The following is a 27,638-nucleotide window of genomic DNA, read 5'->3' as shown; positions in this document are numbered from 1 at the left end:
CACTGGGTACGGAGTACGGACCTCGGCCAATGGTGATTTGCATTTTCCGCTATAATGTATTTTGGTTCCGCGCAGCCTCGGGGAACCAGGGAGCAAGGTTCAAATTAAGACGGAGCTGACACTGCGCCTTCACGATACCGATACTGAGCCATGAGCGCAGAGCCGGGTAACCGTTTTCGTCTTTCTCCACACGAAAGTATCAGATCTTCTACCGGAACGGATACAGACCGACGCAGTGCACAGCCCTCATCCTCCTCAGCTTATACCTCACGGAGTAAGTAAGGTAAGGTAATACACTACCGATGTACAAGTCTATACACTTTCCACCCACACTTCCATGGAGCTTCTCGAGCAACTCTTATTGCTCCTTTGCCCTGTCGGGCTAGACCAGTGCCACGTTATGGCGTCTCCATCAGAAAGTTAGGATACCAAGGACTAGGGCAGAACATAAGGTCGTTCTGGCCACCAGATATATCAGCCTGACGTCTCCCATCCGCTCTGTCAACAGCGTCGAAATCTCTCCTCAGCTCCCCATCCAATCTCGAATTTCATTATCAGTGTTGCGTTGATTTTAGTTAGAGTTATTTCATTCCTTTTCTCTTTACCATTTGTGGTCCACAAGATACATAACCACCTTATACCCATTGTGTTGGCAACAACGGCCTCTTCATTGACATCCTCAGCTCAAGCCCTTTTATCAGGAGACTTGGTTTGAACAGATTGATATCCTCCGGACTGAAAAGATGGATAGGCTATCAGCTCACCAGTCAAACGGGGCTCCGTCACCTCCACCGACCCCGGCTTGTAGTGGTCACCAACTTGGAGTGAAAACCGACACCGCTGGCCTCTTCGTCGGCTCTACACATACGAACGGCGACTCAGACGCCTCCTTTACCGAGTCACCCACGTCCGACTTCCCCCCCACTCCCCGTAGGAGCCCCAAGCAACATCCTCAAGATTACCCTCGGTCCAAACAAGAGTCTCACCAGATTCCGACGGAAGGAATCCATGACCACCAACCTGGGGGTCCTCGCGCTCGAGCCAACACCAAGGTGCGCAGCTATGTGGCCGACCAAGACCGTCAAGCGTTTCCGAGAATCTCGAAGCCTGTCGAACTTATACAGGTTGCCTACGATGTTGTGGTTATCGGATCCGGCTATGGTGGTGGTGTTGCGGCGTCACGCATGGCTCGCACAGGCTCATCGGTGTGTGTTCTTGAGCGTGGCCGAGAGAAGTGGCCTGGCGAGTACCCTACTGGTGCCGCGGATGCCTTTAAGGAACTCCATACCTCCGGTACTTTCGCACCGGGATCTTTGGATGGCATACCCGTCGAGACAGGTGATCCCACTGGCATGTATCACTTGATCTTCGGAAAGGGACAAAATGCCGTTGTGGCTAATGGTATGAATACCCGTGCAGAAGCTTGATGTAGAGTCAGCTAACATGTATTCCTAGGCCTTGGTGGAACAAGTCTCATGAACGCTAATGTCTTCATGGAGGCCGATAAAGGTACCTTGGCCATGAAGGCTTGGCCTCCCGAGATACGAAACAAAGTAGACTCTTTGGACAAGTGTAAGTTGAACATCCTCTCACATGCCCTGCGGAGCACAGGTGGTATACAAGATGGATACTAATCTTCGGCATAGACTATGAGAAGGTAGAGAAAGTGCTCGAACCGGCAGAGTACCCTGATGACTGGCCTGAGCTTCCCAAGGCCAAACTCCTCAAGCGGCAAGCCCGGTATATGGGCTATGGTGACAAGTGGAGGAAGGTCAAGCAGACAACACGCTTCCAAAACGGCCCAAACAGCTGTGGTGTTGAGATGTCAGCATCAGCTTTGACCGGCCAGGACGCTACTGGCGTCAACGACGGCTCAAAAACGACCACGCTGGTTACATATCTGGCTGATGCCTGGAACTGGGGTGCTGAACTGTTCTGCGAGTGCGAGGTGCGATACGTCGAAAAGGCCAAGGACGAAAATGGCAACGATGACGGCTACCTTGTCTACTTTGCCTGGCATGGCCGCAACCGTGGCCACTTCAGAGCAAACCTTCACGGTGATTTGATGTGGGTTCGGGCGCGAAAAGCAGTCTTCCTGGGCGCTGGCGCCCTTGCAACCCCTGAGATCCTGCTCAGAAGCAAAGCGATGGGACTTGAGATGAGCAACTTGGTCGGCCAGAACATGAGCGGTAATGGAGACATACTGGCGTTTGGGTGAGTTTTGATCTTTTTGAAATTGTTTGGAAATTTGTCTGAAGCGGGTTTAAGCTGACCTTCCACTACAAGCTACAACACCGACGAGACGGTGAACGGCATCGGTCGGGCACACCCTTCGCCATATAACCCCATTGGGCCTTGCATTACCAGTGTCATTGACTGCAGGCATAACCTAGAGAACCCTCTGGACGGATTCGTCATTGAAGAGGGCTCGGTTCCTCACGCCCTCGCCCATTTCCTGCAAGCAATGCTAGACTTGATGCCGGGAAGTGAAGAGCCCAAGAACCTGACTGTCCTTGACAAAGCACACTCTGCTCTGGCTCGTTACGGTAGCCGGTTCTTAGGTCCTTACTTCAAAAAGGGTGCCATTGAGAGGACACAGGTTTATCTCATTATGTCTCATGACAGTAAGCAGGCCAAATAAAGCTTGAGCAAAGTCCAATGATGGCAAAACTAACACCCTCACAGGTAACCAGGCCATGTTGACTTTGCAGGATGATAAGCCAGTTCTCGAGTTCCTTGGCGTTGGTCGAAGTGATCACGTCAAGAAGCTCAATAACCTTTTGGCCCAAGCGACGCAGGCTGTTGGCGGTACCTATGTCAAGAGCCCCTTCGACGCTATGATGGGTAACCAGCAAATAACAGTCCATCCGATCGGGTATGTTACTCCTTCCACACCACCAAACTTTCGTATAAGTAGTATACTGCGGCACGTATGGTTGGACTAACACAAATCTCAAAACTTGTAGCGGAGCTTGTATGGCCCGAGACAATACGGGTCGGACCGGTGTCACCAATCATGTGGGTGAGGTATTCACGGGACTCGGAAGTGAGACCCACGATGGCCTCATCGTTACAGACGCCGCGGTGATCCCCACCGCTCTGGGTACCAATCCTTTCGCCACCATTGCTGCCCTAGCGGAGCGGTCTGTTGAAGCCTACTGTCAACGCCAGGGTTTGCACATCAGCGAGGAGGAGAACGGCATCCTTGATCTGTTTGGTGAGCCACAACATAAGCCCAAGCAGCATTTGCCAGTGAGGACTGTCTCAAAGATTGAAGCCATGGAAGAAGGGCACAGTCTCGGCTACGCAACCCGAGCCATTCAAATGGCCAAGGAACTTTGCTCGAGCGGCATGGGTTTCACTGAGGTCATGTCTGGCTTCATCCACCATGATCCCACCATGAAAACGGATGAACGGTCTACATACGAGCTTGCCTACCGGACCGCCAAATCGCGCTGCGAAAGCGCTCGCTTCTTCCTCAGTGTGCAGGCTTTCGACACCTTTAGGACCCTTTCACATGCCCAGCATCGGGCCATGCTCACGGGAACCTTTGTGTGCCCCGCAATTCCCGGCTCACCGTTCATGGTTCGGAGAGGCGAATTTAATTTGTTCATCATTGATGACAAGGCGCCTGGTACCCGGAACTTGACGTATGATTTTGATATGACCGGCGTCGATGGCAGGAGGCTGCACTTTCATGGTTACAAGGTTGTCGATTCGTCTGTTGCGCTAGACCCTCTGCAGTTTTGGCGCTCGACTAGCACACTCTATGTGACCGTCAGCGAGCATGTGGATGGAATGTGCAGCAATCTTGACGATGAAAATGCTTGGAGGAGGGGCAAGGTGCTCGCCAAGGGCATCATGAACATCCAGCCAAAGCACTTTCTCTCCGAGATCATGACTATGACTCCAACAGGCAGCAACCTCTTGAAAAAGGTAGCCAGTGCCGCCAGTTTCCTCACTTTCTTCACCCGCAAGTCGCTCTCCCTCTTCATGGCGCCGTTGACTCCGCTCGAGTACCCAAGCATGATGCCCACCGGCTACGTCAACAACACAGCACCAACAAAATCCTTTGCCATCTATGCCGACGATGGAGTCTGCACTCGTTTGCATATGTGGGAGCCAACTCACTATCCTGATAACGACAAGAAGAACATCAAGAACCTCTTCATGGTTCCGGGCGCGGCAGTTGATCACCATATTTTTGCTCTTCCTACCATCCGGTACAACGCCGTCAACTACTTCAGACGTGCCGGTTATCGCGTGTTCATCACAGTTCATCGTATCGGACAGCTCATGGTTGCAGAGCACAACTGGACGACCTATGATGCCCGTCTTGACATCAAGGCATGCATGCAGTACATCCGAGAGCACTACGGGAAGGAAAAGATCTACACCATCGCCCACTGCATGGGCAGCGTCGCCCTCTCTACCGGTATGCTCGACGGCACGATCCCAACCGACTGGTTCCTGGGTGTCTCCTGCTCCCAAGTCTTCATGAACCCCATCTGGCAAACCATGAACCTGATCAAGGCCACCACCGGCCCCTATGACAAGATCTACAAGGCCCTCGCCGGTAACTGGTTCAGCTGTAGCACCAGTCGCGACGACAGTTACGTCCAGCAAGCTCTCAACCAGCTGCTGCGTCTTTACCCTCAACCACGCAAGGAAATCTGTAACAACGCGGCCTGTCATCGCACCAGTCTGGTGTTCGGCCGGTGCTGGAACCACAGCAACCTGAACGAGGCCACGCACCGGCAGATCGACCGCTTCTTCGGCGGCGTCAACATGAAGCTGCTCCACCTGCTGATGAAGCAGGGTGCCGAGGGCCACGTCATGGCCAACGAGCCCCTGTGCCAGCGCCTCGACACGCCCGAGAACATCCGACGGCTCAAGGGCATCCCATTCCTGCTGTTCGTCGGCCGCGACCAAGCCGTGCTATCACCAGAGTCGACCGAGCGCACATACGAGATCTTGTGTGATACTTTTGGCATGGACGACACAAGCTACAAGAGGCGCGTTGTGCCTGGGTATGGACACCTGGATGTGTGGATGGGGCGGAATGCTTGGAAGGATGTCTATCCGTTTGTGAGGGAGGAGGTGGATAGGGTGTGCAGAGGGGAGACGTACAAGTTTGTGGAGCCACAGGATGAGTTCAAAGCCATGGTAGATTCTGGGGAGTTGCTCCATTGAGAGCCATGATAAAGAGACAAGGGTGACGACCACGGACCTTGATGATAATTTTGGAGCCATGGATACTATTATCTTGGACAAAAGTTGGATATTTCACTATGCTTTTCTCTTTTTTACCGGTACAGCGTCTGGTGCTTGGATTGGTTTTGGTTTTCTCTTGTGAAAAATTCAAAGGAAATTATAAATTGGGAATCTGGTTGATACCATGACGAGTAGAGGAGGGCGTACATAGACACTGAGCAAAATACTCTGGCAGGCCCGGAGATTCATATCGGCACAAGAGTGATCGGCAATCCACGATAATAACTCCAATACCACTCCCCTCTAACTCGTTTCTGTTCCGACGCAGATCAATGATGAATACGTGTGATATTTTTCCGAACAGGTTCACACGTCATTTTCTCCTATAATCTAGATAGCAAATACCTCCGATCGCCAAAACTCCACGACAACAATCTCCATACCAAAACGCCTCAATATACCAGTACGATACCTTTACATTTCGTTTAGACAGCCGTTACTTATCCCATCCTTCGTAATACATGTTGGCCGCATACTCAATCATCCCATCCCAAACCTTATAAACCCATACCTACCCTTTTCACCACATATCCTTTTCACCACATAGCAGCCGCATCGAAATCAAACCTCTGCAACTCCTTATTCGCATCTTCCAGATCCTTCTTAGCCTTCATCCGCATGTAGAAAATCGGACAGTCCTTGCTACTGCAGATAACCTCGCAGTGCATCGACCCCTGACACCTCTGACACTGGGTCCAGAGCCTGCCGAATCTGACCTCCAGATCCGACACCCTATCGAGCGTCTTTTTGTACAGCTCACCCACTCTCGGAGCATCATCCGCACAGACAGCGCCCTGGCTCTCCTCTTTGCCCGTCAGCGGCTTCTTGCAGCCCATGCAGGTCTGCGTCTTCTTGGCGAACTTCATGAGTCCCCCGACGGTCGGGGCGGCGACTGAGACGACGCGGGTGTGGTCGCCGTGCAACAGCGACTTGGCTTTGGTCTCGCCCAGGATAGGCTCGAAGATGCGGCCCAAAGGCTTGGCTAGCTGGTTGTCCAGATAGTACTTGGTGTCGATGGGCACGTTGTGCTCGAGCACGTAGATGGGGTCCTCGGAGCGTTCAAAGTTCTTGGAGCCCGTGGCGCCTTTTACCATGACGTAGGCGACGCGGTCGCCGAGCCCCGGGGCAGAACCGGCATCGCGCTTCTTCATGCGCTGCGCGAGCTCGACGTGGGCTTGCTTGGCATCGTAGTTCTCTTTGGTCAGGGCCTTGGTGATGACTAGCTTAGACATGTCGATCTTGTTTTGCAGGAGGTCGGCGATGGTGTCTTTGACATATCTGGGGGTAGTAAGTTAGCGCGATGTTGGCAATGGCAAAAGGGATAAATTTGGCAAACTCTTACGCTTGGGCTCCAGGGACGTCTTGGTCGATAAGGATCATCCTAAGAACCTTCTCGATAACTGTCTGAACTAGCAAGCAGTTGTCACGACGAACCGTCTCGATACCCTTGGTGTCCATCTTATCGTACTTCTCAGGCTTGGTCCAGTACAGACCCGCATAACGCTTCTTGTTGATGAGGAGGTACGGGAAATAAACCTTTTCGAACTCCAACTTGATGGGCTTGATGAACTTGCCCGAGACATACTCGGAGGCATCTTGGCCGAGCTTCATGGCCTCAGCAAGATCCTTGGTTCCAAACTTGACCATGACGGAATCGGTATCACCGTAGATGACCTGAGCGTCGTGAGAGTAGCCATTGGCAATGGTATACCGCTCCTCCACCTCCTTTTTGGTCCTTTCGATCATTTGACGACCGAAACTGGTGACACTACTGGCGATCTCCAAGCAAGGAAGCTTGCCGTTTGTGGCTCCCGTCAAACCGTAGACGGAGTTGGCGCTGACCTTCAAAGCCAACTGACGACCGTTCAGCACAGCCTTCTTGAATGGGTCCTTCTCTACGGCCAACTCGCGCTTCGCTTGCTTTCTGGCAGAGAGCAACTCCTCCAGAATCTGTGCCAAAAGACCCTTCCTCTGCTTAGTCGTCACAAACATGTCTCCGTTCGGAGTAACAATGTAGTCCTCGTCCTTCTTCAAATCCCATCTCTCGATGTCCCGCTTCTTGATGAGTGTTGTGTAGCAAAGGTTGTGCGCCTGCATGATACTGGGATACAGTGAAGCAAAATCGAGAGTCGCAATTGGCACATCGTAATAGCCTCTTGTAGGCTCAATGACAGTAGCACCTTCGTACTGCTCTTCCGAGGACTCGGGACGTAGGTTGGGAATGACCAGCTTCTGCTCCAAAGCCTTGCGGAAAAGCTGACTCAAGAACTTGACTTGCTGACCTCTGGCCAAGAGGAAGTTGAACGGCACACCCGTGACTCTTGCCATTTCCGTGTAGTTTTCTAAACATGACAGCTTGTCCATCAGCCTTTGCGGCAAGTAGGCGTCCTTCAAGCAATAAAGTGCAAGACGTCGCCTGGATTCTGGTGTGCCTTCGAACAATTCTGTGATCATGGAATGATGAACGTCTTCTTTTTGCTCCCCTAAGAAGTGCGAGCAGACAGAATTAAGGGTGTAACTCCTCAACTGGTAGTCGCGTTGTACGAGTTGAAGCATGTCGAGCTGAAGCCGTCCGTTGGTATTTGTAGCCTTGGTGTCACGGTTGCCCATCTGCTTGCTAGAGAAATTTGTCTCCTTTGCGACAGATCTCACCCTGGTACGAGACCAAAAGTCGAAATCCTTGACTTTGAGATGTTTAGCTCGGTCGAGAAGGTAGGGGAAATCGAAGTTGGCGATGTTGTAACCGATGATGATATCCGGATCGACCTGTTCCAGGAAGTTGCGCCACTCGCGGAGCATGTCCTCTTCCCTGTCAAAAGAAAGAATTTGAGTAGCCACGATGGGGCTAGTGGTGTCAAGACAGAACACATTACGGACAAATGGCTTCTTCTCTCCGTACTTTGTGACAATGTTTGCGATCTGAATGACGGAGTCGTGTTGCGGTTCGGGAAAGATGCCCTTGCGGCCAGCGCACTCGATATCGAAGGAGAGAATTCGAAGAGGTGCCATCTTGGACCATTCGCCAACGGGCTTGTGTGCTATTAGGTCCCGGTAGCTCATCTCGGCTTCGATCTGACAGTTGGAATGTTTATCGTTGACAAGCTGATAGCTGCCTGCGGGAGCCTCCACCCAAGACATACCAGCAATCTGGCGTTTGTTAGCTTAGGGAATCTTGGGGGTAGTGTGAAGAGGCGACATACCGAGCAGTCAACCATGAACCGAAGCAAATACTGGATATCATCAAAGGTCATGATAGACCCATCGCTCTTCCACATGCCCTTCCAGTTGGCTTTGTTCGTTTCGATCAATCTTCGAACTCTGGGAAGAAATTTGGGGTCGTTGACGGTGACCTTGATATAAGGGTTTTGTGTGTTGCCTTGGAAGCCGTACATGTTCTCGCGCATCGTCAGGGTGACCGAATGGATGGCCGGTGTGGGCATGGCGAGCTGCGTTTCGAGGAATGCTCTGTACTTGGGACAATCATCGGGACCAAACGATACAGGGGCTTGAACGTAGAGGTAGTGTTTGAAGTCTTTGACATGGAGGAGGACCGAGTTTCCATTCTCGGTAACACCAAACAGCTTAATGGTCGCTTGGCCGCCGTGGAGGAATCCCTCTTCAGCCTCAATGGACTGGAAGCAGAGACTGTCTGTAGCTGGGTTGTAGGTCGCTGGTAGTGGCGGGCGTTCCCAAGCTTGATCCTTTTCCGAGTTATTCTGTTTCAGATCGGAAATATCCTGGCTCATACGCTCAAGCACCTCGCTCTCGAAGGCGCTCTTGGGTTGGGTAGAGGGTATCCTGCCCTTGCCGTCATTCTTGAAAGTTCGGAAGCGGGAAGAGGGAAGGACATCGTCGAGGCGTCTTTTCTTGGCTGAATCTGATGAAGCGGCGGGAAGATTGTGAATGTTGCTGCGGGCGCTTGACGCCTCGCCAAACGCGCGCTTCTGGGGCAACGCTGAGGGCGCCATTCTGGCTCTTTGGAAGTTGAGTGCCTGTGGTAGAGGTCGGCTAGGATAGGATCCACAAAGATGGACGTCTTTCAGGACATGGGGTTGTTGTCTTTTGAAAAATTCAGTGTCGTCTTTGGCGAAGAACAAAAAGAAGAGCAATGATACAGCCAAAGAGAATACGTCTGGTTGGAGTGAGGGGACGGAGAATGTGAATTGTAAATGGGATGAAATGGGAACCGCGACTATACTACGCGACGAACGTCTTTGTTACGTGACAAGCACCCACTTTTACATCGCGCCGTTAATTACCTGTAACTGCACCTCTTTAACCCCTGCAGATAGGACGAGGTACCTCTTGCATTAGTACCACCTAGTCAAAGCACCGTTTGCGGACAACGTCTTTCTATCGACGAACCCGAGTGACTGTATCGGTATTAGTAGCCCATTCGAACAACTTCAAACACATCCTCGAGCTTGCAAATGGCAACTAGAGAACTGGATGATGCCGCCCGGTTGCTTCAATCGAAGCACGTGAGCTCGCGTCAGACCCTAACCCTGTCATCCTTCACTTCACGTCTCTCGCGGTGCGGCGACCGGAGTATGCCCCGCGTCTTCTCTCATACCACTTACAACTTTCACCAAGTAATTGCATAACCTTACATCACTTGTGATTCTCCCTTGGAAGGTCAGGCAACAAAGTCTGTAAAGTGTCGCTCCCTCGAATAGATGAAGTCTACCTCAATAACATCCACCGTTTAACTTGACTGAACTGCCGAACCCAAAAGTCATACCAACCAACGCATCTACTACAACCTCAAGACCAAGAGACAACATCCACAGAAATGGCCGACCGTCGTCCCGGGCCCAACTTCAAACCCGCTGCTCCCTCGCGAATCGCGCCTCCTTCACACACCGGACTTTCCTCCGCCGGAGCAGGAGCGGGAGCGGGAGCAAGAGTCGGAGCATCAGTCCGCCGCAACCTGTTCCAACAGCAGCCACAATCACAACCAGCTCAGGCATCCCGACAACCCACTGCTGCTCCAGATAGTACTCAGTCTCAAGGACACTTTCCATCCCAACAATCCTTTCAGTCTCAGACCTCTCAGACATCTCACTCTCAGATCCACCAGAGCAACTTTCAGTCACACTTACCTCACCAACAAGCTTCTTACCTCACCCAACCACCTTCTTCCTACTCCGACTACTCCTACCCCTACCCCCAAGATCTTCTCAGTCAACAATACCAACAACCAGTACCACAACACCACGAAGAAGACACCAAAATGACCTCTTCACAAGAATCCCCACCCTTGACCGACGCCCTCACAGACCCCAACCTCGAAATAGTCGTTCGCGACAAAGAAACTGGAGAAATCGACTTGGGCCACGACCCTCCCACGCCGCCCTACGACGAGGAGATGGAAACGATCATGGAGGCCCGAATAGAGCAGGAGAAGGAAAGGGAGAGGTTGGCGGACGCGGTGAGGGAGTGGTTGACGGAGCACGAGGCAGAGGGGAGGGGGGATGTTGGGCCAGAGGGGGCTGGAGGAGGGGGAGGGGGAGGAGAAGGTGCTGGTGGGGGAGGAGGAGGTGGGATGGATACCGAAGGTATGTTTTTCAAGCTTCAGTTGCGCCGCCATGGGCGCTACATGTGAGGAAGACGGCTGACGACTGAATGTAGATCTCCTGGAGGCAGTCAAGGCGAGCTTGAAAGCCAAGGTCGCGGCGTTATCGGAAGATAATTGGATGTTTGAGAGGGAGGAGGTACTTCATTTGCACTGACTGATTGGGGAGGGATGATTGAGTGACGAGCGGCACGCATTTGTTGACACGACTGGATTGCATTCATGGTAACGAGGCTGGTTGGTAGTTGGGTCTGGTTCCTTCTCCGAGTTCTTTTTTCCAGTTACTACTTGGGTTTCTTTCCCCCTCTGGATTGTTGTATTATCTTAGCATAACCAGCGTATACCCCCCTATGATTACCATTTTCACCTTTAACAGGATCCTAGTAGACTATGAGCAGAGCACAAAGCGAGAAGAAAAGCATACGTCTGTGCCTTTCTTTACTGAAACCCATCCCTCTTCACCATTTCTTTTCTTCTCAGTCCAGTCCCTCAGCAGTAGGCGCCGCCTCGACCCTCCTCACTGGCGGCCTGCCACCAGCAGCACCCGCACCACCACCACCGCCACCGCCGCCGCCGAACAAGCTACCCATCATATCCAGCAATGGGTTAGACTGCCGTGGCCTTTGAATACCAAAGTACATCTCGGCAATCATCTCCAGCGCGCCGTCCCACGCTCCCCCCAGCTCGGCAAGATTGCTCGCATATTTCGTCTTCAACTGCCTGAACAGATCCGGGGTTCCCTTCTGCACCGCCAGCAGCAACAGTCCCAAGAGATTCAGCAGCGGCAAGCTCGGGAAGATGCGGATATCACTACCCTGGGAACTCTCCACGTTTTGCACGCCGAGCGACGAGTTTTCGGCCGTGAGTGCCGAGACAAAAGCGCGGTATGACGTGTTGGCCGCGCGGACATTAGCCAGCAGCAGATACGGCAGGATGGCGCGGGCGGCGAAGAGGGCGGCCGTGTGCGGTTGCTCGCTGTCCTTGTACCACTCGTACTCCATGCGCGTCAGCACTTCGGCCGACTCTTTGGTGCCTAGAACCAAATGCTTCTCGGCCTCATCCGTCTCGTGCTTCTCGGCGGCTAGGGTGCCGACAACGTGGTGCAGCTCCGGGTCGCCGGCAGGGTAGTCGCCAAACTTTCGTGACCAGCTGTTCAAATGAAAGATTTAGTACCTCTTCTTGCTTTTTTCAATTTTCGTTATATCTTGTCCTCCTTTCTGTGCAAACCCGCGTTACAGATGGAAGAAAGAAGACTTACTCAAAAACCTCCTTCACAAACTTCTTCCTGGTCGGCTCTTCAAACTCAAACAGCCTCAAACACGTCAACAGCCGCCCGCGCGACGCCGCATCCGGCTTGACTTTGCCTTGCTTGTAAACGTCCACCAGCAAGATGGCGAGATCGCCACCGGCGCCGCCCGCTCCGGCCTTCAGCAGCGCCTGCGACACGCTGGACAGAATGTCGATGGCGGCCGGCCAATTCTCCGCTTTTGTGTACCGCGCCGCAACCAACCTCGTCTCCTGCCCGGCCTCGTACTGCTCCTCAAACTGGCCCTCGGCGATGCGCTTTTGTAGTCGCGCAATGATCTTTTGGATCTTGGCGTCTTGTTTTGAGGCCATGGCTGTTGCTGTTGCGGGTATGATGGCGCAAATATGTTGTTGTTGTTGTATGGTTCGGGTGATTTGGTTGGCGACGTGAAGTTCGTGACAACTGCCCCTGATGCTGTACGTAATCGGTTCCTATCGGGGATATCGGCCCAAGCGATGTTGGAGTTATACCGCTGATTGCTCGCAACTAGACCGTTAATATACAGATGCGAATCAAAACGTCGAGATATCTGCGCGATTCGTCGGCAGCTGATGGTGATTTACAGTATCGGGGGGTCGCCTGCCTGATGGAATCGGAGGATGGTTGGAATTCGCCAAATCCGAGAGACGGGACGGGACAGACAGCTCACAGCGTCAAAACCCCACTGACAAGCATCATAGCTCTTGCGTGAGTGCGCCCGCCCCGCATGGAAAGATGGAACAAAAAGGATGATGTCGGAAGTGGGACAGGTCTTAGAGGTGGGGTTTTTGCCCGGCAGGCAAGAGCCCTCAACGGTCATACACTAAGTACTACCCTATGGTACCTACCTACACAAGAACAGCCCAAAAAGGTGAGCGCATCTGGAACTCCACTTCCCCCCTATTCCGACCTCGTTCCTTTGTTCATTGCGCTTTCCGAAGCGGCATAAGCTCGACAGCCGAATTAGAAATTAGATCAAAAAAGAATCAAAAACGTTGCTCGAACCAGGTTTCGAACCTGGGACCTTTCGCGTGTGAGGCGAACGTGATAACCACTACACTATTCGAGCTCCGACTATTGCTGTTAATTCCGTTCTGTTCGGCTGCTTATAATGACCATGGTCCATCTCAAGGCTCGTTGCGTCAAGTCAATCTTGTCGACGATGCAGGAGCACAATTACCTATTCATCAACAAGTTGTTACATCCGCTGGTTTGCTCAGGTAGCCCGCCCTTTTCGTCATTTCAAACAGTCATTTCGGCACACTGACACAAAGCATTATACGGACTGGCCACTGTTCTTCTTCACAAAGTGGCTGCCCCACGTAGGGTATCATGTCCTATTGCATTGATCACAACACTACCCTACCTACTACAATTCCCCTCCGAATCTTTTGCTCTTCATCGCTTAACATGCAAGTACGCAAAGCTTTTCACCAAGTAGTTTTGTGATGGATGTATGTCACATAGAAACATAACATCTTCAAGTCGAATAGAGTTCCGCTACGCATCCCCATCTGCTAAAAAGTGTCACAGATGTGGTGAAGCAAAGTCGCTATGTTTCCGAAGTTATGGCGCCATCCGAGGAAGCTCGCGAACCAATCATCCACTCAAACTCCTCCGATGCTGCTTCTTGTCACAGCTCGGTCTGAGACTCGACTTCACGTCCAGTCCGGCTTCAAGACTTTGGGCATTCGGGGCTCGAATGCAGCCTTGCACGTCTCGCCACACTTTCCACCGGGGATACGCTCTGCTTCGTTTGGGGTCTCTACCTGATCCCCATCGTCTATGGGGTGATCCTTGTCCAGGGTCTGGGGCATTGCCGGGTCAGATGGCTTGTGTAACTCGGTGCGTGTTAAGTCCTGTTGCTTGTACGCAGTGTTGGAGTCTCTATTTCTTGCGAATGGTGGAGAAGAACTCTTGCTCGAGCAGTCTGTCCATGACGCATAGCCACCAGTCCGAGCTCTTGAACGATCATTACCAAAGAACTTTCTAGTTCGCGTGTGAATACGCGGGAAAGCAATGTTTGGTTCAAACCCCTCGTATTGAGGCGCTAATTCCTCTACCTAAAAGTCCATAGTAGCGCGGCTATATGGCTGTGGGGTGCTGTCCGAAGTCGTCGCGGCAATGGAAGTGTTGGGTGCCCTGGCGAGAAAGGGATTATTACTGCGCTCTTGCATCTCTGGGCTCTTCGCCGGTGTGGTGCCATCGTCGGCACCTCCAGTTGGCTTCAAGGTAATACCAGAGTCCTCAGTATGGGCACTAGATCCGCTGCCCTGGCTGCTAACGGTGCTAACGGTGTTGGTGACGACTTCCGCTTGACCCCACTCGACATCCATCTTGTCCTCGTCAAGGGACACCCGCCTCATCCTTTCTGAAGCGGCATCCATCGAGGTATCAATGTTCGATGACTCCTTTTCCTTGCTCTCCACCTTTTCTTCATAGGGTGGTGTGAGCAGGTCGACTAAAGTATTGGAATGCGGAGCACGGCCATCTTCCTGACGTAAGGAAGGAGAGAGACCGTCCATCATATCATGGTCAGAGCTGGTGGTAGCCTTCTCCGCGCTGCTGCCGTACACCGATCCGCTGGCAAATTCGACGAATTCTTCGTCACGCATTTCCTCATCTAGGTCCCCCGCTGATGCGTGATTAGTGGCCATTGAGTCGAGACTATTGGACCTGTTACGTCTTTTCGAGTCCGGAGACGACATCGAGATGGGTCCACGCTTTCTGGAGTCTTCGTGCTGTTCGTGCTCATTCTGCGCCAGCTCTTGGCTGAAGAACTTATTGTCAAACCTGATGAAGGCCTTTAGAGCGTCATTCAACGGGATTGGTTCAGTTTTCATTGCCTTTTCCGAAGCGTAAATCAGAAGAGGTTCAGTGCCGACCGCGCAAGCCTGCGAGATAGCAGTCTCGTAGGTTGTTTTCTGATAATATAACGTTAGCAAGCCCGATCCGCCCGTCACTGTCGGTCTTATGGATCTTATGCAGAGAAACTTACTTCGATCTGCACGGCATAATTGTTCTCGGAATAGCTCCAAATCTTATACCACTGTTCCGCAGGAACCTCACCATTGTCGAGGTCAATAAGCTCTACTTCTTGTTTCCGCAAGAACACTGTGTTCGGCTCGCTTGTCATGCCACGAAGAGTGTATTTGGCCGTGGGAACCCATGAATTGTCCGGGGCAGGAACAGTAAGAACCTTGCTATGTTGGTCCAAAGCGTCCAAAATGCGTCGTTTTTGTGGCGCAATAGTGCCTGTAAATCAGTAGGTCAGCATTTTAGTACATTTGATGGCATATGGAAGAAGAAATTAGCCCTAGAGAGTGGCCACAGTGACCCTACCTTGCATGATCTGTTCAATTCTGGCTGCCTGTTCTGTCAAAAATTTGATCTTGCGCTCGTAATAAGCGATGACGTTCGCCTCCTCCGGTGAGACCGGAGCCTCCTTATCAGCGCCCGCTAGATAAAGCTGGTAACCATTCCCATTGTCGCCAACATTGGAACTTGACTCTTGGAAGTTCCTCCAGGATGCCCGATTTTTGACTTGTTGGATATGGTCTTTGCAGCGTTCAATACTGTCTGCGATCAAAGTCCGACGATCCACAGGTTTGTTGCCCGTTTGGTTATTGCTCCATGTTGTCAACCTTTCCTCCTCCTCCACACATTTGCGATATGCGTACACAAGTTTTGATAGATCTGCTTGTAGTTCCTTGATTTTCTCTTCATTGGATGCCAAGTATCGGTCAAGGTATATCGTCTCGGGTATGTCAAGAGCTGCCGGGAGTCCCTGTGATGCTTTAAGCCCAATCGTGAGTACCTCAGGAAGCTTACTTATGGTGCTGTAAGGGGCGCCATCCAGTGACTCTATTGAAGTGTTCCGGTCCATCCAAAATACCTTATCAAGACAGCCGTAGAGGTTGCCTGTGGTAAGATCGACACCTTCGCAGTCCAGAAGGTTGACATGTTCTTCCGAGGAGCCTTCTGCTGTGCCATATAGGGACTTTTTATAACACATGGTGAGATCGTCCCACCTGCCATCATTTCTAGCTTTCAGCATCTGCAAGTGGCTGTCGAAGAATTCCTTCTCGCTATCCCAGCGCTCTTCGACCCCGGGAGCTTTGCAGTTCGCCAAGATGTCTGCCGTTCCGTAGGCCCTTTCCGTTGAATCCAGGAATGCTATCAAGCGATGAAGCTCGTCCGACCACGGGGGGACCAACTGATCCCGTCCCGAGTCAATTTGTTCACTACGTGCCTGCAGCTCCGGGGGGAGAATCTTCTGTCCCTTCCACCATTCACTGTTGCTTCCATAGCCGTATTCCGGCGCAGCGCCTATCTGGAGCAGCGCGTTCCGTGCGGCGGGGATGGAGTGTAATATCGTTAAAATTCCACCGATGCGGTGTCGGTTAGTCGAATTTTCGGAACGGTTCCTCAAAAAAGCCGGGCTCCCGGGAGCCCTTGCTCTGCTGACTGGTCTTGGATCCGTTTGGCGAAGCCTGAGAGGAACCATGGCCCATTGATTCGGATCATAGTCCGTCCTATTCGCTGGACCAAAATATGCGCCATTGCTAGTGACGCCCGATTCTTGGGGTGGGGGTGGAGGGGGCAACTGCGGCGGCAATGAATGTCCGTTGGTACTCGGCTGAGGGGTGTGCATGCCCGAAGGATTCATCGAAGCCGCAAGGGCTTGTTGTAGCTGTGCGTCCTCTTCCTGTTGGTTCGTCGGGGCACCGGAGGGATATGTGCCGGTAGTCATTTCCACAGCGCGTCCGATCGGAGACCGATTGTCAACCCTCGAAGGGGGCCGAGATGGAGCAGTGGGATCATATCCCGGGTCGTATCCGTAGAGAACGGGGTTGTTATTGTTGTTGTTGTTGTTGTTGTTGTTATTGTCTGGAGGCTGAATATGGAAAGCTAACCCGAGCTTGTTAGCAAAAGATTATAACATGGTGTTCAAGCAATTTCAAGAGTCGAGGTAAAACAGAAAGCTTACACTGATTGGGCCCATAAACAGCTGTAACTCCATCACCTTCACGATTCGCATTAAACACACTCTCATCCCAGGCGTAGGTCTTTTGAAACTGTACCCCGAGCGTCAGTATCCCATCTCCGTCTCAACATGATCCCCGCGGGGTGGTGCGCTGGAATCTAACCTTATCCAAGTCGTCTAGGATCATGTTGATGACCGCTTCCAAGTCACCACTTTTGGCTCGCAGAGCAGCTGCAATGGTCGGCTCATCGCTGTAATTGGTGATGGCGCGCACCATTTGGATTTTCTCCTGGTAGTCATCCATGGTGTCCGATGTTCCTCTTTTGCGCCGCTAGCCGTATCACCGTCGTGCGAATTGTAGTCGGCTCTTGCGCTCGTTCACTATGTGCCGCCAACAGTCCCAGCGTTTCGCGCCCCTGGTCGGAGCGTGCCGCAGGTGGTTGAGACGTAGCTGGGCTGCCACTGATCGAGAGATACTTTGGCCACAGGGGTGGAGGGGAGGGAAGCAGCTTGCGTCGGTCAAGAAGAGAAAAGAATCCTGATTGCAAAAAGCCCTATCGGTTTATGTAAAGCTGTAAGTTGGGTCAGAGAGGGGCGGCGAATTGTATGGCGATCGGATTGCCGAAGCGAGTAGGAGAGAGTTGGTAAGTTGAGGTTTGCGTAGGCTACTCTGACTTAATGATATCGGATCGGCGGGGCAGCGATGGTGACCTTGATGGGCAGGGCCTGCGAGACGGGACCGGGGGTCCGGGGCAGGAGACGTTTGGAATGTACTATTTCTTGGCGTTTGTCGAGCTACTTTGCTGGCTTTAAGAGCGAAAAGGATGAAGTGGGCGAAGGATAGCCCTGCTTTTACTTTTTGTTGTTATTGTTGTTGTTGCTGTTTGGACGAAGACAGGGCGAACGAGATGATGGGAAGCCAGATTGGGATGTTGTTTGCCTTTACGTTGTCAGACAATGAAATGCAAGAGCTGCTTGATGAGGTACCCGAGCCCTGTACGTACTATGTACAGTAGGTACACAAACAAGGCGGCAGGGGCAGCTTTTGATTGATGGCAAAAACTGCGGGGAATGGGGGGAAAGGTATTGAGGCACTCCGTTAGGTTTTGGCTGAGGGCCGGGGTAAACGTGGACGATGACAACAAAAGCCAAAGAAGAGATGCATCATGATGATCTTGGAGCGTCGGGCAGGTATCCTTCGGTTTCTCATCGGTTTCGGCCTGCTCACAAATTTCACTTGCTGTACAGAAATGGGTATCTCATGAGGGGATGATGGAGGGGCTTCGGAGGTCAACTGCTCGGTCGCTGAGGGGACATCCCCAAGGCCCGGGCCCCTCTTCACTGTTATGTGTCAAGGGACGGAGGTCTTGGGCTCTGACATCGTGCACGGGCTCCAGACGGGCTATTCGGCTCTCTGAACTCAGCGATGCCATCGCGGGGCTACATCCGCTCATCGCTCCATGAAAACGAAAGTTGAGTCTATAGCTCTAGTCTAGACGTTTCCGCTAAATGTATTCTATGTTACTATGAAGCCAGACCGCTTCCCGTCTTTGCCAATGTCTTCCGCTGTGCAAGAACATTGTGGCTGAGGATAGGCAAGTACTTGGGTGACGGTGTGTCTCTGTATGTAAAAAAAAAAAAGAAAAAAAAAAAGCGACCAATGAAATTCCCACCAGATATGCCTGCTTGGGAGACCACGAAAACGCCCAAACACACCGCGAGTGTCCCCGACGCTATGCAAATATGACGGGTTGAAGCAGAACAAGAATAAGAAAGAGAAAGGTATATCATCACCATCCTGACCCGAACCAGACCCAGCCCAGCTTGACAACGGCGATAAAAACGGTTGCTGCTGCTGTTGAAGGAACAACAAGCAAGTAAGCAAGCAAGTCCTTCTATTGCTTGGAGTTGGAATCGTCGTCGTCATCCTCGCTCCCTTCCTCCCCGTCCTCAAAGTCCTCCATCTCGTCGTCATCCCCGGTGTCACTACCACCAAAGTCAAACTCCTCATCCGACTCGGCCCAAAAATCGTCGTCGTTCTCGGCCTTCGGAGGCGGCTTTTCCTCAAAGCTGACCGGCATCTCGAATCCTGGCGGGATATCCTTCTTTGATCTCTCCACCGTTTCCCGGGCCTTCTTGTTGTAATCCTCTCGGCGGTCGCGGTACATGACGCCCGCGTCCACGTTGGCGGGGCTATTGATTTCAGGGTCGTCCAGCAGCAACAGAACCGACCTCAGCACACTCTCGGCGCCCTGGAGCGGCGACCAACGCTCGCTAGCCTGCTCGCCAGACATGAGGTCCTCGCCGGGTGTGTGCAGGATCGAGATGCAGAGCTGGCCGTCCGGATACACATTGGGGTGGGTGATGGGGATCAGGAAGCGGAACTTGGGCGGCTGGTAGGGGTATTCGTCCGAAAATACCATCTCGGCCCTGAAGTACCCCCCGTTAAAGGCGCTGTCGGGGTTGATGACCATGAGGCCGAAGCGCCACTTGAGGATGTTGAGGGTCGCAGAATCGTCCTGTTTGCGCCAAAGAAGTGAGGGTCAGTCTAGGTTCCGTAGTGAAGGTATAGTGATACTAGAATCGACGTGCCGGTACTGCGCCCGCGAACGACAGACCGGCAAAGGAGAAAAAACGAACGGTACTAGGACGTACATCTTCAAAGTGAATCCACTTCTCCTTTCGTAGCGCCTTCATCTCACTCATCAGGCGCGTTGTAGCGCCCGACGCTGTTGTCCTGTACGACATGGCAAAATGTGGTTACGGAAGTGAAGGCGAGGTGCCGGTGGCGGAGGTTGACAAAAGAAAGAATGGGCTGCCGCTGGAAAAGCCCACTTTACTTCGTTGGTGGTGGCGGTGGTGGTGAAGTAGATATGTTGTGGTGGCTCGTCAAGGGATCGACACGTAAAGTGCTGACGAAGATCCCTCTCGTGCGCAAGATCGGGGGCCTCGAGAGGAAAATGGTGGTATTTGTAGTTTGAGGGGATGTTGGCAAGAGGCGGGCGGGTGTTTGGGGAAGATTGTTAGACGGTCGGTGGTGAAGGCCGGGGTGGGTATTGATCTTTTGAAGAGGGATGGAATGATAACGATAACCAAACAATGGGAACAGACTCTATGGAAGCACGGACGGTCGGGATAGAAGTTCACGGTTTGTCACGATGGTGGTCTTTGGGAAGTGGGTTGGAAATCAAGGGCTGGGCGGTGACAATCTGGAACAATAGAGAGGTTGCGAGTCAGGAGAAAGCAGGGTCAGACGGGAGGAAAAGTGGAAGGGCGTACGAACGTCACAACCGGATCAGGAAAAGGTGTGTGAACTACACTACTACGATGTGAGCGATGGAATCATGGCAGGGTCACGCTTCCCTTGGGTTCCTCGGAGCGAGGACCCGGATAGAAGGTTGGGCAGTCTCTAGCACGCACTCTCAACTTAACCTAAGTCTACACGAAGCAACCGACCCAGACCATTTGTGATGGTCCCGTCATTGCCCAACTTCCTTCTCCCATGGTGGTGCAGCAGCCGAGCTGAGCGAGGCACTGAGGAATCCTAACAACTGCATGTCTCGCCTTACGTTTGTTAATGGTGGTCAACACCGCTGCACAATGGCGGTCTCGGGCTCTCGGCATAGGTACCTACCTCTACATAAGACCAATACACCTGACAGGAGTATCGTCAAAGGAGGGAGGCCGTAATCCCCGCCCTTCCATATTATCGTATTGTAATTGCCCGTCAACCTTTACAAAGCAGGCGGAACCTCCCAGAACGGCCTTTTTTTTTTTTTTTTTCTCTGGCAAAGGGGGGGCCCATCAGACAATCATGTACAATCTACCCGCAAGGAGACGGGACGACACGACGGTGCAGTTCCTTTGCCACTGACAAATGAGCATCCCATGGTGATAGGGCATATTGGTGGTGGTCAGAATTGCAGTTATCGGATGTTTCAGAGGATGCACTAACAATTTCCCAAGTACACTAGATCCCGTCACGGTCCACTGAAGCTACAAAGAAGTGACGCAGTTCCATGTTGTCCTGTTGACTGCCCAGACAACAAATGATCGATGCCTTAAATCGAATCCACATTCGCATCTGTTTCCAAGCATCATATACCCGTCATTCACAACACTTTGCTGTAAATAAGAGTAGGTACAGGTAACGTGTTGCCCAACATGAGGGAAGAAGATGGATCGATTCGTTTGCATACTGGCAGCGGTTCCCATTTTCTCGTAAACCATGGATGGGAAACGTCCGTGCCAGGCAGTTAGAAGATCCGGTGGGTAACAGTAGGCAAGGACCTTGATGGTCAGTTCCTCCGCAATCGGTCTTCTTCCTGGCTTCTTGTGTGCGAACGAACTTCTTGTTGGCCAGCAGGGTGATCTTCCCGTAGTGAGATGGTTGGGCGTTTCACTTGTGACAGAAGGGTTAGGGTTCTGTATAGGAGGCTGACTCAGGTTGAGTTGGTGTTTCAGGGGATCACCATAGACGAAAAGCAAGAGGAACATCGGACGATTTGAAAGAGCAGTGATGCCTTCGGGTGGGATTACTAGCCTTACAACTGTATACCTATTATACACACATCCAACCCACCATCGCCAACGTATCCTACCCAGCTAGGCACCTCCCCAGGGCTTCAATACCCTGCCGACCCGATCAAGCCGACAAGTCGTAATAGATGCACCTCCCCGTCCTGAAATTATACACAAACGCGTGCTCCGATCCCTTCTTGGCCTCCCACTCCCACCTCCACCCCTTCAACATATCGTGAATCTCCTTGACATATTTCTTCTCGCTCGTGCCCACATTGTGTTCCACCCTGCGCCAGCTCTCCGCATCGCTCAGGCTCGTCCGCCGTATCATATCCATCACGCTATCCGAAGTCTCGATTGCGGCAATCGGCCCGTCCAGAAAGCTCTGCAACAGCTTCGCCGCACTCATCTGCGCCTGCTCCACCACCTGCCGGCGGTTGAACTTCTTGCTCTTTGTCTGCGCCACGAGCACGTGCACCTCCTGCTCGCGCTCGCCGTCCGCACCTAGGAACAACCCGCTGTTCAACTCCGAGTTGTTCGTGCCAAAGGACGAGAGACCGCCTCCGCCACCGCTGCCGCCGCCGCCGCGGAACTTGATGGCCGCTCCCGAAGATATACTGCCGCTGCCCGTGCCCCGCATGAGAGCGTCCCTATTCTCGCGCATCTCGGCCTTCAGCCAGTTGAGCAGCTCCTTGGCGGGGATATCGGCGTCGGGCGCGTCCTTGCGGGCCATGCTCTTGATCTTGAGCATGTTGTCCTGCTTGATGATGACGACCCACAAGTACGACTCGTCGCGGTACTTGGAGAGCAGGTCTTCGGGCGAGCGGGCGTCACGGGCCAGCTCGGCCGAGATGGAGTGCGCCCAAAGCGTCTGGACGAGCTCAATACCAGAGGAGCGGAGGACTTCCGGGTCGAAGGAAGCGACAAGGACGTCGCAGCGTTTGATGTTGAAGAGGCCTTGACTCTCTTCTTCGGCCGCCTTCTTGAGGAATGTTTTGCCGGTGGCCTTCGGGACGGGCTTGGCGAGCTGCTTCTCCCAGTTCAAGCTGAAGCCGACCGCATGGCGCTCTTCAAACCGGTTGCCGATCTTGGGACGATGTTCCTTAATCAAGCTGTCGTAGCGGCCACCGGCGGCGAAGACATCCTTGACCTTTTTGTCGTACAGGCAAGAAAAGAGGATGCCACCGCGGAAGAAGGCTTCGTTGATGCTGCTTAAAGGGGCAATGTAGATTTTGTTTTGTACTCCGAACCGCTTGGTATATTCGTACACTTCTTTGAGATGGGCCAATGTTGATGAAGCCTGTTGGTAGTATTCCGTTCCTTCGAAAAGAAGCTTGATCTTCGCGATGGCCTTGCTCGGGGTATCTAAAACAAGTGGTTAGTTGATGGCGTAAGTATGTTCGTGGTGTAAAGTCACACTTACCTCTGAAGTCAAATCTCTGCAGCTCGTCTACGCTGGTTGCCGATATACCCACCATGGGTGATCTAAGCTCTCCACGCACCTTTTGCCAAGTGAAATTGCGAATGTTGAGCTTACTGAGGACCTCAGCAGCAGCCCTGCGTGTGCCCACTTCCACGCCGCAGTACTCAAAGATAAGATTCAAGAGGTCCGAATGCCCCAGCTGGAAGCAGATGGGAGTAGACGACACAGTAGGGAACGCAGTCGCAATCTCATCCAGAACTTTGATGACCTCGGCCTCTTTCAAGGCAAGGTCTAAGGCGTCTGAAGTGACAATGTCAAAGTCGACTTCTCCGTACACATCAGGCTGACCACCGCCGTGACGATCACGGAATATGTTGCCAAAGGAGTATGACTTCTGAACAACGGGGCTGTTCGTGATCCTTGCGAGAGAGCGAGCATGGCCCATCATGAGATCGAAGGGCAACTGAAGAACCGTACCATTCTGGTCGAGGAGATGGACCGCGTTTTGGCCATAATGCGAAGAGCTGGGATACAGACAGACCGTAGGAGCCTCAACCGCACCGTGTCGCCGGAAGATGGATATCAAGGTGTCCTTGACGATGAACTGTCGCATGAGTTCTTGGGGTGATGGCCCAGATGAAGACATGTCCCAAGCGTAATCCTTTGCTTGTTCGATTGGCCTGGAGAATAAAGTTTCGAGCATCTTTTGGTAGTAAGGTGAGTTGGGATCCGACAATCCAGCAATCGCACGCCGTATCGCCTCGCTTTCCATCTGAATCGGAAGCTTGCCACTCTTCATAAGCTCTGAGCTCGAAGGGCGCTCTTTAGGGTTGTGAGTCAGCAGTGACAACAGGACCTCGAGATGGTTTTTATCCATATGTTTGAAGTCAGCGGGCAAAATGGGAGGGGATTGGCGCAGCTGCTCAAGGACCATGGCGCGCTGCATTCCAAGCATGGGAGGGTACGACATCTCGAAGAAAATCACGCCCAAGGAATACATCTAGGGATGATGTCAGTCTAGTCTTGCAAGGAGGATGGGAAAAACCTACATCCACCTTTGATGTATAAGAGCCGCTGCCACCCGTCCGGACCTCAGGGGCGACATAAACTGCTGTGCCAATGCTCCTGGTCATGTCGCTTGCATCCAAGCTTGCTGTTGACCTGTCTATCGCCAACTGTCCGCTAGTGGCCAGCCCAAAATCGCCGATCTTTACATTATCCAGGCCGTCAGGTCCAGAAGAGATGAAGATATTCTCGGGCTTGAGGTCACGGTGAACGATGTTGAGGCTGTGAATGTGGCAGAGCCCTTCTAGAATTTGGCGGAATAAGCGCCAGATCTCAGCTGTTTCCTTAGACAGATTCCGAGAAATCAAGTCGCGCAGTGTCTATAGAACTGTCAGTGTTGCCATTCGGATTTTGGTTTTGGCATAATGGGAACCTACCCGCTTCTCGCAATACTCCATGGAAATATACATCACGGTCTTGTATGGGCGAGCACTTCCCCGTCGAGGACGCCGTCCTGTGACACCAAGGTGGTTCTTGCCGCTTACAGTGGCAGCATCGTCATTTGAGTCATTGTCGGATTCATCCTCTTCATCGTCTTCATCTTCGTCGTCATCCTCTTCTTCACTCGAGCTGTAGTCGTACTCAATGCCCGGGTGCCCACTGGAGGACATGAAATCTAGACCTCTGCTTTTGCTCTCGGCAAATTCAATATTTATGCCGTGGGATATCGTGACCTGAGAGTTGTCTGTAACGTCTGTAGCGCCGCCTTCGGTTGAAGTATCGCCTTCTGTGTCCGCGTAGTCCGGCACCTCCTCCAGCCATGTATTGTAGTATCTGACAACAGCCGGATGGTTCATCTGGGAAAGCAGTCGGACTTCCTTTAGGATCTCTGAAAGTGTCTCTTGAGACCTTTGTGTGATTTTTTTGATGGCGTATAGGTGTCCGTCAATCATCTTGCGGGCTCGGACAACCTCTCCGAACCCTCCTTTTCCAAGACGAGCCTCTTCCACATAGTCCTGTCGGTATCTGGAAGACATGGGTCCGCGACTCATCGAGTCGTGCCTCATCCTCTGCGGGGTCATTTGCGGCATGGGCATCAGGGAACCCGGCACAGCAATGTCCTCGTCATCGATAATGGGCGCATTGGTAGCAAGGAATTCGCTTGAGCTCAACTCAAAAGCCCGCGGCCGCTTCTTGGGGTCGGACTTGAAGAACTTGGAGACCAGTTCTTCCAGCGGAGCCGACAAGGAAAGAGAATCCATCAGTGCGGAAGGCGAATGATACTTTTCGACAACATCCAAACCGAAGATCATCTGAAGAAAGACGATGCCAAAGTCCCAGACATCGGTCTTTTGAGTGTATTGAGGCTTCGTTACACCTGCAATTTCGGGCGGAAACCAGTATGCGGATTTGGCGGCTTTTGAGGATGTCAGCGTCTTTATCTTTGTACAGAGGTTGTGAAGCTCCCTCTGATAAAAAGAATCAGTGATTTTAGGCACTATATCCCCCGCCTCGTTTCTGTAGAGGAGAATGTTGGCTGGGTGAAGGTCTTGATGAATGATTCCGTTGTTGTGTAGGAATGCAAGTGCTTCCAGAAGGTCGGCCGTCCATATCTTTGCCTTGTTGGTGTCAATATGGCCCGCTAGATCGAGAAGCTCTTCAATGGGCCCCTTGGTGGCGAGGGGCGTCAGAATGCTGACGGTCCAGATGGTCGGCGCAGAAGAATCGGTGTCGCTGATGCCTCGATCGATCCTGAAGTCAAGGAAGGGAAGCAGATTCTGATGGCGAAGCTTTTTCAGTGTTTCCATCTGCGACTCTAGATACTGCAGCTGCTTCTTGAACTGAGCCGAATCCTTTCCGTGTGACTTGACTTCTACTTGCTTCAAGGCTAGGCTAGGGCGCACTGTTCTGGCGGACAGGACTGGTTTGACCTTGTAGACGGTGGTGATGGGACCTTCGCGAAAGACAGTTTTGCCAATGACGGTTTGGAAGAACAAGGCATTACCAGAGCCATCAGTGATCTTGCAGGGCTGATCAAACATGAGCGTCTCGTCAGTCTCGCCGGGATCTTGCGGAGCACGGTCAGGGGATAATTGATGGCTCCTGTTCTTCTTTCTGGATTCTTTTGCTTTATTTCGCTGGCGCTTGAGCTCTTCCTGGAGCATGTCTTCGAGGACTCTTTCTTCCTCCTTGCTCTCTTCGAGCTTCTTCCGTTCCTCTCGCTCCTTTTCGCTCTGCGCTAACCTTGCCAGCTCTGCTTCGTGGGCTGCCCTCTCCTCTTCCAAGGAGGGGATCTCCAGCCCCTGGACCTTTTTCTGAGCGGCTTCCTCCAGGATATCGCGGATCCCTTCGACAATCTGGTCTATCATCTCCTGTTCCGCTTGCGCATAGATCTTTGGTTGTGTCTCCACAAACTTTTGAATCTTGAACTTGGTCGACTCTCGGAGACTGTGGTCATCCTTGATGGTCAGCAGTGGAGGTGTCTTTGGGTAAGTTGCCACCATGACCACGCCCAGTGTCACTGAAAGCTCTTGGTCAGATGAAGGTTTAATCTTGATGTCAAAACGGGGTTCCGATTTCTGGACGTCTGTCAGTGAACAACATTGTGGGAAGAGAAGAGATAAGATAGATCTTACCTGCCATGCCCCGTGTGCTGCTTCATGTTGGGTGAAGTCCTCTCCATAGATGGCCTGCAGCACCATGACTTCACTCTCCTGGACTTCCTGATAATGAGTCTTTGCTGGTGGGGTTTGCCCCGGGGCCTTGAGCCCCGGGAAAGTGGTGTTGCCTTCATTGTTCTTCTTGGGGGTTTGTTGTTGGGCAGGCTTCTTCTTGCCGGCAGGTTTCTTCCACGCCATTATTGCGAGACCCGGTTCTGCTGGGCAGAGATGCTTGTTATTAATCAGTGAGTCTTGTTAGTCGTTGTGGAAAGGGGGTTGGTCTGGTATATTAGGCCTTATGCAACGGACACAGCCGAGATGGCTGCGAGACTTCACTGAGCGGAGCCCATCTTTTCTCGTGGTAGACTGGGTTCAGATGCGGGAAAGGGAAGACAAGGTGGAAGGGCAAGGGTGAAGGTTGGGTGGAAACGAAGTGACGTGGTCAACGGTCGCGTTTCCAAAAGTGAGTGGGAGCAGAGGAGATGGATGGATGTAAGATGGGTGAAGTGGACAAGTGAGTGGGTGACTCGTTGGATGACTCCAACTGTGACTTGGAATGGAAATGAAGACCCGTGAAGGTCCCCAACAACAGGATGGTCCAGAGCCCGAGTCCACGACAACAGCATCCATTCCGCTGTTCAGCTCGAGCCTGGCTGATAAGGTTCCCCCAGCGAGTCCCGATAAACTAAGTACTTTGTTAACTAGGAAGTTCCCACCGCTGTGAGCGGGTACGGGCAGTCCAGTACTACCTACCTCACGACATATGTAGTGTACTTATCTTCACAGCAGGTGCCTAGGCTAGGTATGTAGGTAGCTGGGTAGCGGGTTCCAGGTTCTCAAGGTTCACCGGCCGAGGGATGGATGGACCGTGGCGAACACTTGCAAGTGGGGTCGGAGCAAAGAATACA

General features: G+C 52.4%; 7 protein-coding genes and 1 non-coding gene across 8 annotated transcripts; 2 read left to right on the top strand and 6 right to left on the bottom strand.

Moving 5' to 3' along the window:
• The first annotated feature begins 165 nt into the window (after positions 1 to 165).
• Positions 166 to 5,525, top strand: NCU01193 (hypothetical protein). The gene is made up of 6 exons (XM_956466.3): positions 166 to 1,401; positions 1,456 to 1,572; positions 1,647 to 2,214; positions 2,287 to 2,624; positions 2,686 to 2,875; positions 2,967 to 5,525. The coding sequence occupies exons 1-6, from the start codon at positions 744 to 746 to the stop codon at positions 5,191 to 5,193; spliced, it is 4,098 nt and encodes a 1,365-aa protein (XP_961559.3). The 5' UTR covers positions 166 to 743; the 3' UTR covers positions 5,194 to 5,525.
• A 36-nt stretch (positions 5,526 to 5,561) lies between these two features.
• pold-1 (DNA polymerase Delta-1) lies at positions 5,562 to 9,466 on the bottom strand. The gene is made up of 3 exons (XM_956465.2): positions 8,475 to 9,466; positions 6,617 to 8,421; positions 5,562 to 6,552 (listed from the first exon to the last, which is right to left on the bottom strand). The coding sequence occupies exons 1-3, from the start codon at positions 9,240 to 9,242 to the stop codon at positions 5,811 to 5,813; spliced, it is 3,315 nt and encodes a 1,104-aa protein (XP_961558.1). The 5' UTR covers positions 9,243 to 9,466; the 3' UTR covers positions 5,562 to 5,810.
• Positions 9,467 to 9,673: 207 nt separating this feature from the next.
• Positions 9,674 to 11,219, top strand: NCU01191 (hypothetical protein). The gene is made up of 2 exons (XM_956464.2): positions 9,674 to 10,832; positions 10,906 to 11,219. Exons 1-2 carry the CDS (start codon positions 10,067 to 10,069, stop codon positions 11,004 to 11,006), a joined length of 867 nt encoding a protein of 288 aa, XP_961557.1. The 5' UTR covers positions 9,674 to 10,066; the 3' UTR covers positions 11,007 to 11,219.
• On the bottom strand, positions 11,046 to 12,857 carry NCU01190 (DUF410 domain-containing protein). Its single transcript, XM_956463.2, has 2 exons — positions 12,108 to 12,857; positions 11,046 to 11,998 (listed from the first exon to the last, which is right to left on the bottom strand). The coding sequence occupies exons 1-2, from the start codon at positions 12,464 to 12,466 to the stop codon at positions 11,326 to 11,328; spliced, it is 1,032 nt and encodes a 343-aa protein (XP_961556.1). The 5' UTR covers positions 12,467 to 12,857; the 3' UTR covers positions 11,046 to 11,325.
• Positions 12,858 to 13,130: 273 nt separating this feature from the next.
• NCU15104 lies at positions 13,131 to 13,203 on the bottom strand. Its single transcript has one exon. It is a non-coding gene; the product is annotated as a tRNA-Val (tRNA).
• Positions 13,204 to 13,451: 248 nt separating this feature from the next.
• Positions 13,452 to 18,054, bottom strand: NCU01189 (hypothetical protein). Its single transcript, XM_956462.2, has 5 exons — positions 17,285 to 18,054; positions 17,125 to 17,212; positions 15,477 to 17,045; positions 15,133 to 15,389; positions 13,452 to 15,058 (listed from the first exon to the last, which is right to left on the bottom strand). Exons 1-5 carry the CDS (start codon positions 17,423 to 17,425, stop codon positions 14,198 to 14,200), a joined length of 2,916 nt encoding a protein of 971 aa, XP_961555.2. The 5' UTR covers positions 17,426 to 18,054; the 3' UTR covers positions 13,452 to 14,197.
• A 355-nt stretch (positions 18,055 to 18,409) lies between these two features.
• NCU01188 (ubiquitin conjugating enzyme) lies at positions 18,410 to 20,368 on the bottom strand. The gene is made up of 2 exons (XM_956461.3): positions 19,777 to 20,368; positions 18,410 to 19,640 (listed from the first exon to the last, which is right to left on the bottom strand). The coding sequence occupies exons 1-2, from the start codon at positions 19,867 to 19,869 to the stop codon at positions 19,017 to 19,019; spliced, it is 717 nt and encodes a 238-aa protein (XP_961554.1). The 5' UTR covers positions 19,870 to 20,368; the 3' UTR covers positions 18,410 to 19,016.
• Positions 20,369 to 21,622: 1,254 nt separating this feature from the next.
• cpc-3 (cross pathway control-3) lies at positions 21,623 to 27,554 on the bottom strand. The gene is made up of 6 exons (XM_956460.2): positions 27,484 to 27,554; positions 26,707 to 27,415; positions 24,508 to 26,649; positions 24,115 to 24,450; positions 23,066 to 24,065; positions 21,623 to 23,007 (listed from the first exon to the last, which is right to left on the bottom strand). Exons 2-6 carry the CDS (start codon positions 26,926 to 26,928, stop codon positions 21,767 to 21,769), a joined length of 4,941 nt encoding a protein of 1,646 aa, XP_961553.1. The 5' UTR covers positions 26,929 to 27,415; positions 27,484 to 27,554; the 3' UTR covers positions 21,623 to 21,766.
• Between the last annotated feature and the right edge of the window lie 84 nt (positions 27,555 to 27,638).

This window comes from Neurospora crassa, linkage group V (genome assembly GCF_000182925.2).
Source record: "Neurospora crassa OR74A linkage group V, whole genome shotgun sequence".
Classification (NCBI taxonomy): domain Eukaryota; kingdom Fungi; phylum Ascomycota; class Sordariomycetes; order Sordariales; family Sordariaceae; genus Neurospora; species Neurospora crassa.
The sequence above is the reverse complement of the archived record's forward strand: the minus strand, read 5'-3'. Positions and strand labels throughout refer to the sequence as shown.

Excerpts from the sequence above, each read along its gene's own strand:
- NCU01193 (XM_956466.3), top strand. The coding sequence starts at position 744 with ATGGATAGGCTATCAGCTCACCAGTCAAACGGGGCTCCGTCACCTCCA. Across the intron at positions 1,573-1,646 it reads AGTAGACTCTTTGGACAAGT|ACTATGAGAAGGTAGAGAAA; the intron begins GTAAGTTGAACA and ends TCTTCGGCATAG. Across the intron at positions 2,625-2,685 it reads TCTCATTATGTCTCATGACA|GTAACCAGGCCATGTTGACT; the intron begins GTAAGCAGGCCA and ends ACACCCTCACAG.
- pold-1 (XM_956465.2), bottom strand. The coding sequence starts at position 9,242 with ATGGCGCCCTCAGCGTTGCCCCAGAAGCGCGCGTTTGGCGAGGCGTCA. Across the intron at positions 8,422-8,474 it reads GGTTCATGGTTGACTGCTCG|ATTGCTGGTATGTCTTGGGT; the intron begins GTATGTCGCCTC and ends AACAAACGCCAG. Across the intron at positions 6,553-6,616 it reads GACGTCCCTGGAGCCCAAGC|ATATGTCAAAGACACCATCG; the intron begins GTAAGAGTTTGC and ends TACTACCCCCAG.
- NCU01191 (XM_956464.2), top strand. The coding sequence starts at position 10,067 with ATGGCCGACCGTCGTCCCGGGCCCAACTTCAAACCCGCTGCTCCCTCG. Across the intron at positions 10,833-10,905 it reads AGGTGGGATGGATACCGAAG|ATCTCCTGGAGGCAGTCAAG; the intron begins GTATGTTTTTCA and ends GACTGAATGTAG.
- NCU01190 (XM_956463.2), bottom strand. The coding sequence starts at position 12,466 with ATGGCCTCAAAACAAGACGCCAAGATCCAAAAGATCATTGCGCGACTA. Across the intron at positions 11,999-12,107 it reads TTTGTGAAGGAGGTTTTTGA|CTGGTCACGAAAGTTTGGCG; the intron begins GTAAGTCTTCTT and ends TCATTTGAACAG.
- NCU01189 (XM_956462.2), bottom strand. The coding sequence starts at position 17,425 with ATGGATGACTACCAGGAGAAAATCCAAATGGTGCGCGCCATCACCAAT. Across the intron at positions 17,213-17,284 it reads TCCTAGACGACTTGGATAAG|TTTCAAAAGACCTACGCCTG; the intron begins GTTAGATTCCAG and ends CTCGGGGTACAG. Across the intron at positions 15,059-15,132 it reads ATTATGCCGTGCAGATCGAA|AAAACAACCTACGAGACTGC; the intron begins GTAAGTTTCTCT and ends TTATATTATCAG.
- NCU01188 (XM_956461.3), bottom strand. The coding sequence starts at position 19,869 with ATGTCGTACAGGACAACAGCGTCGGGCGCTACAACGCGCCTGATGAGT. Across the intron at positions 19,641-19,776 it reads AGTGGATTCACTTTGAAGAT|GACGATTCTGCGACCCTCAA; the intron begins GTACGTCCTAGT and ends TGGCGCAAACAG.
- cpc-3 (XM_956460.2), bottom strand. The coding sequence starts at position 26,928 with ATGGCGTGGAAGAAACCTGCCGGCAAGAAGAAGCCTGCCCAACAACAA. Across the intron at positions 24,066-24,114 it reads CTTATACATCAAAGGTGGAT|ATGTATTCCTTGGGCGTGAT; the intron begins GTAGGTTTTTCC and ends CATCATCCCTAG. Across the intron at positions 23,008-23,065 it reads GCAGAGATTTGACTTCAGAG|ATACCCCGAGCAAGGCCATC; the intron begins GTAAGTGTGACT and ends CACTTGTTTTAG.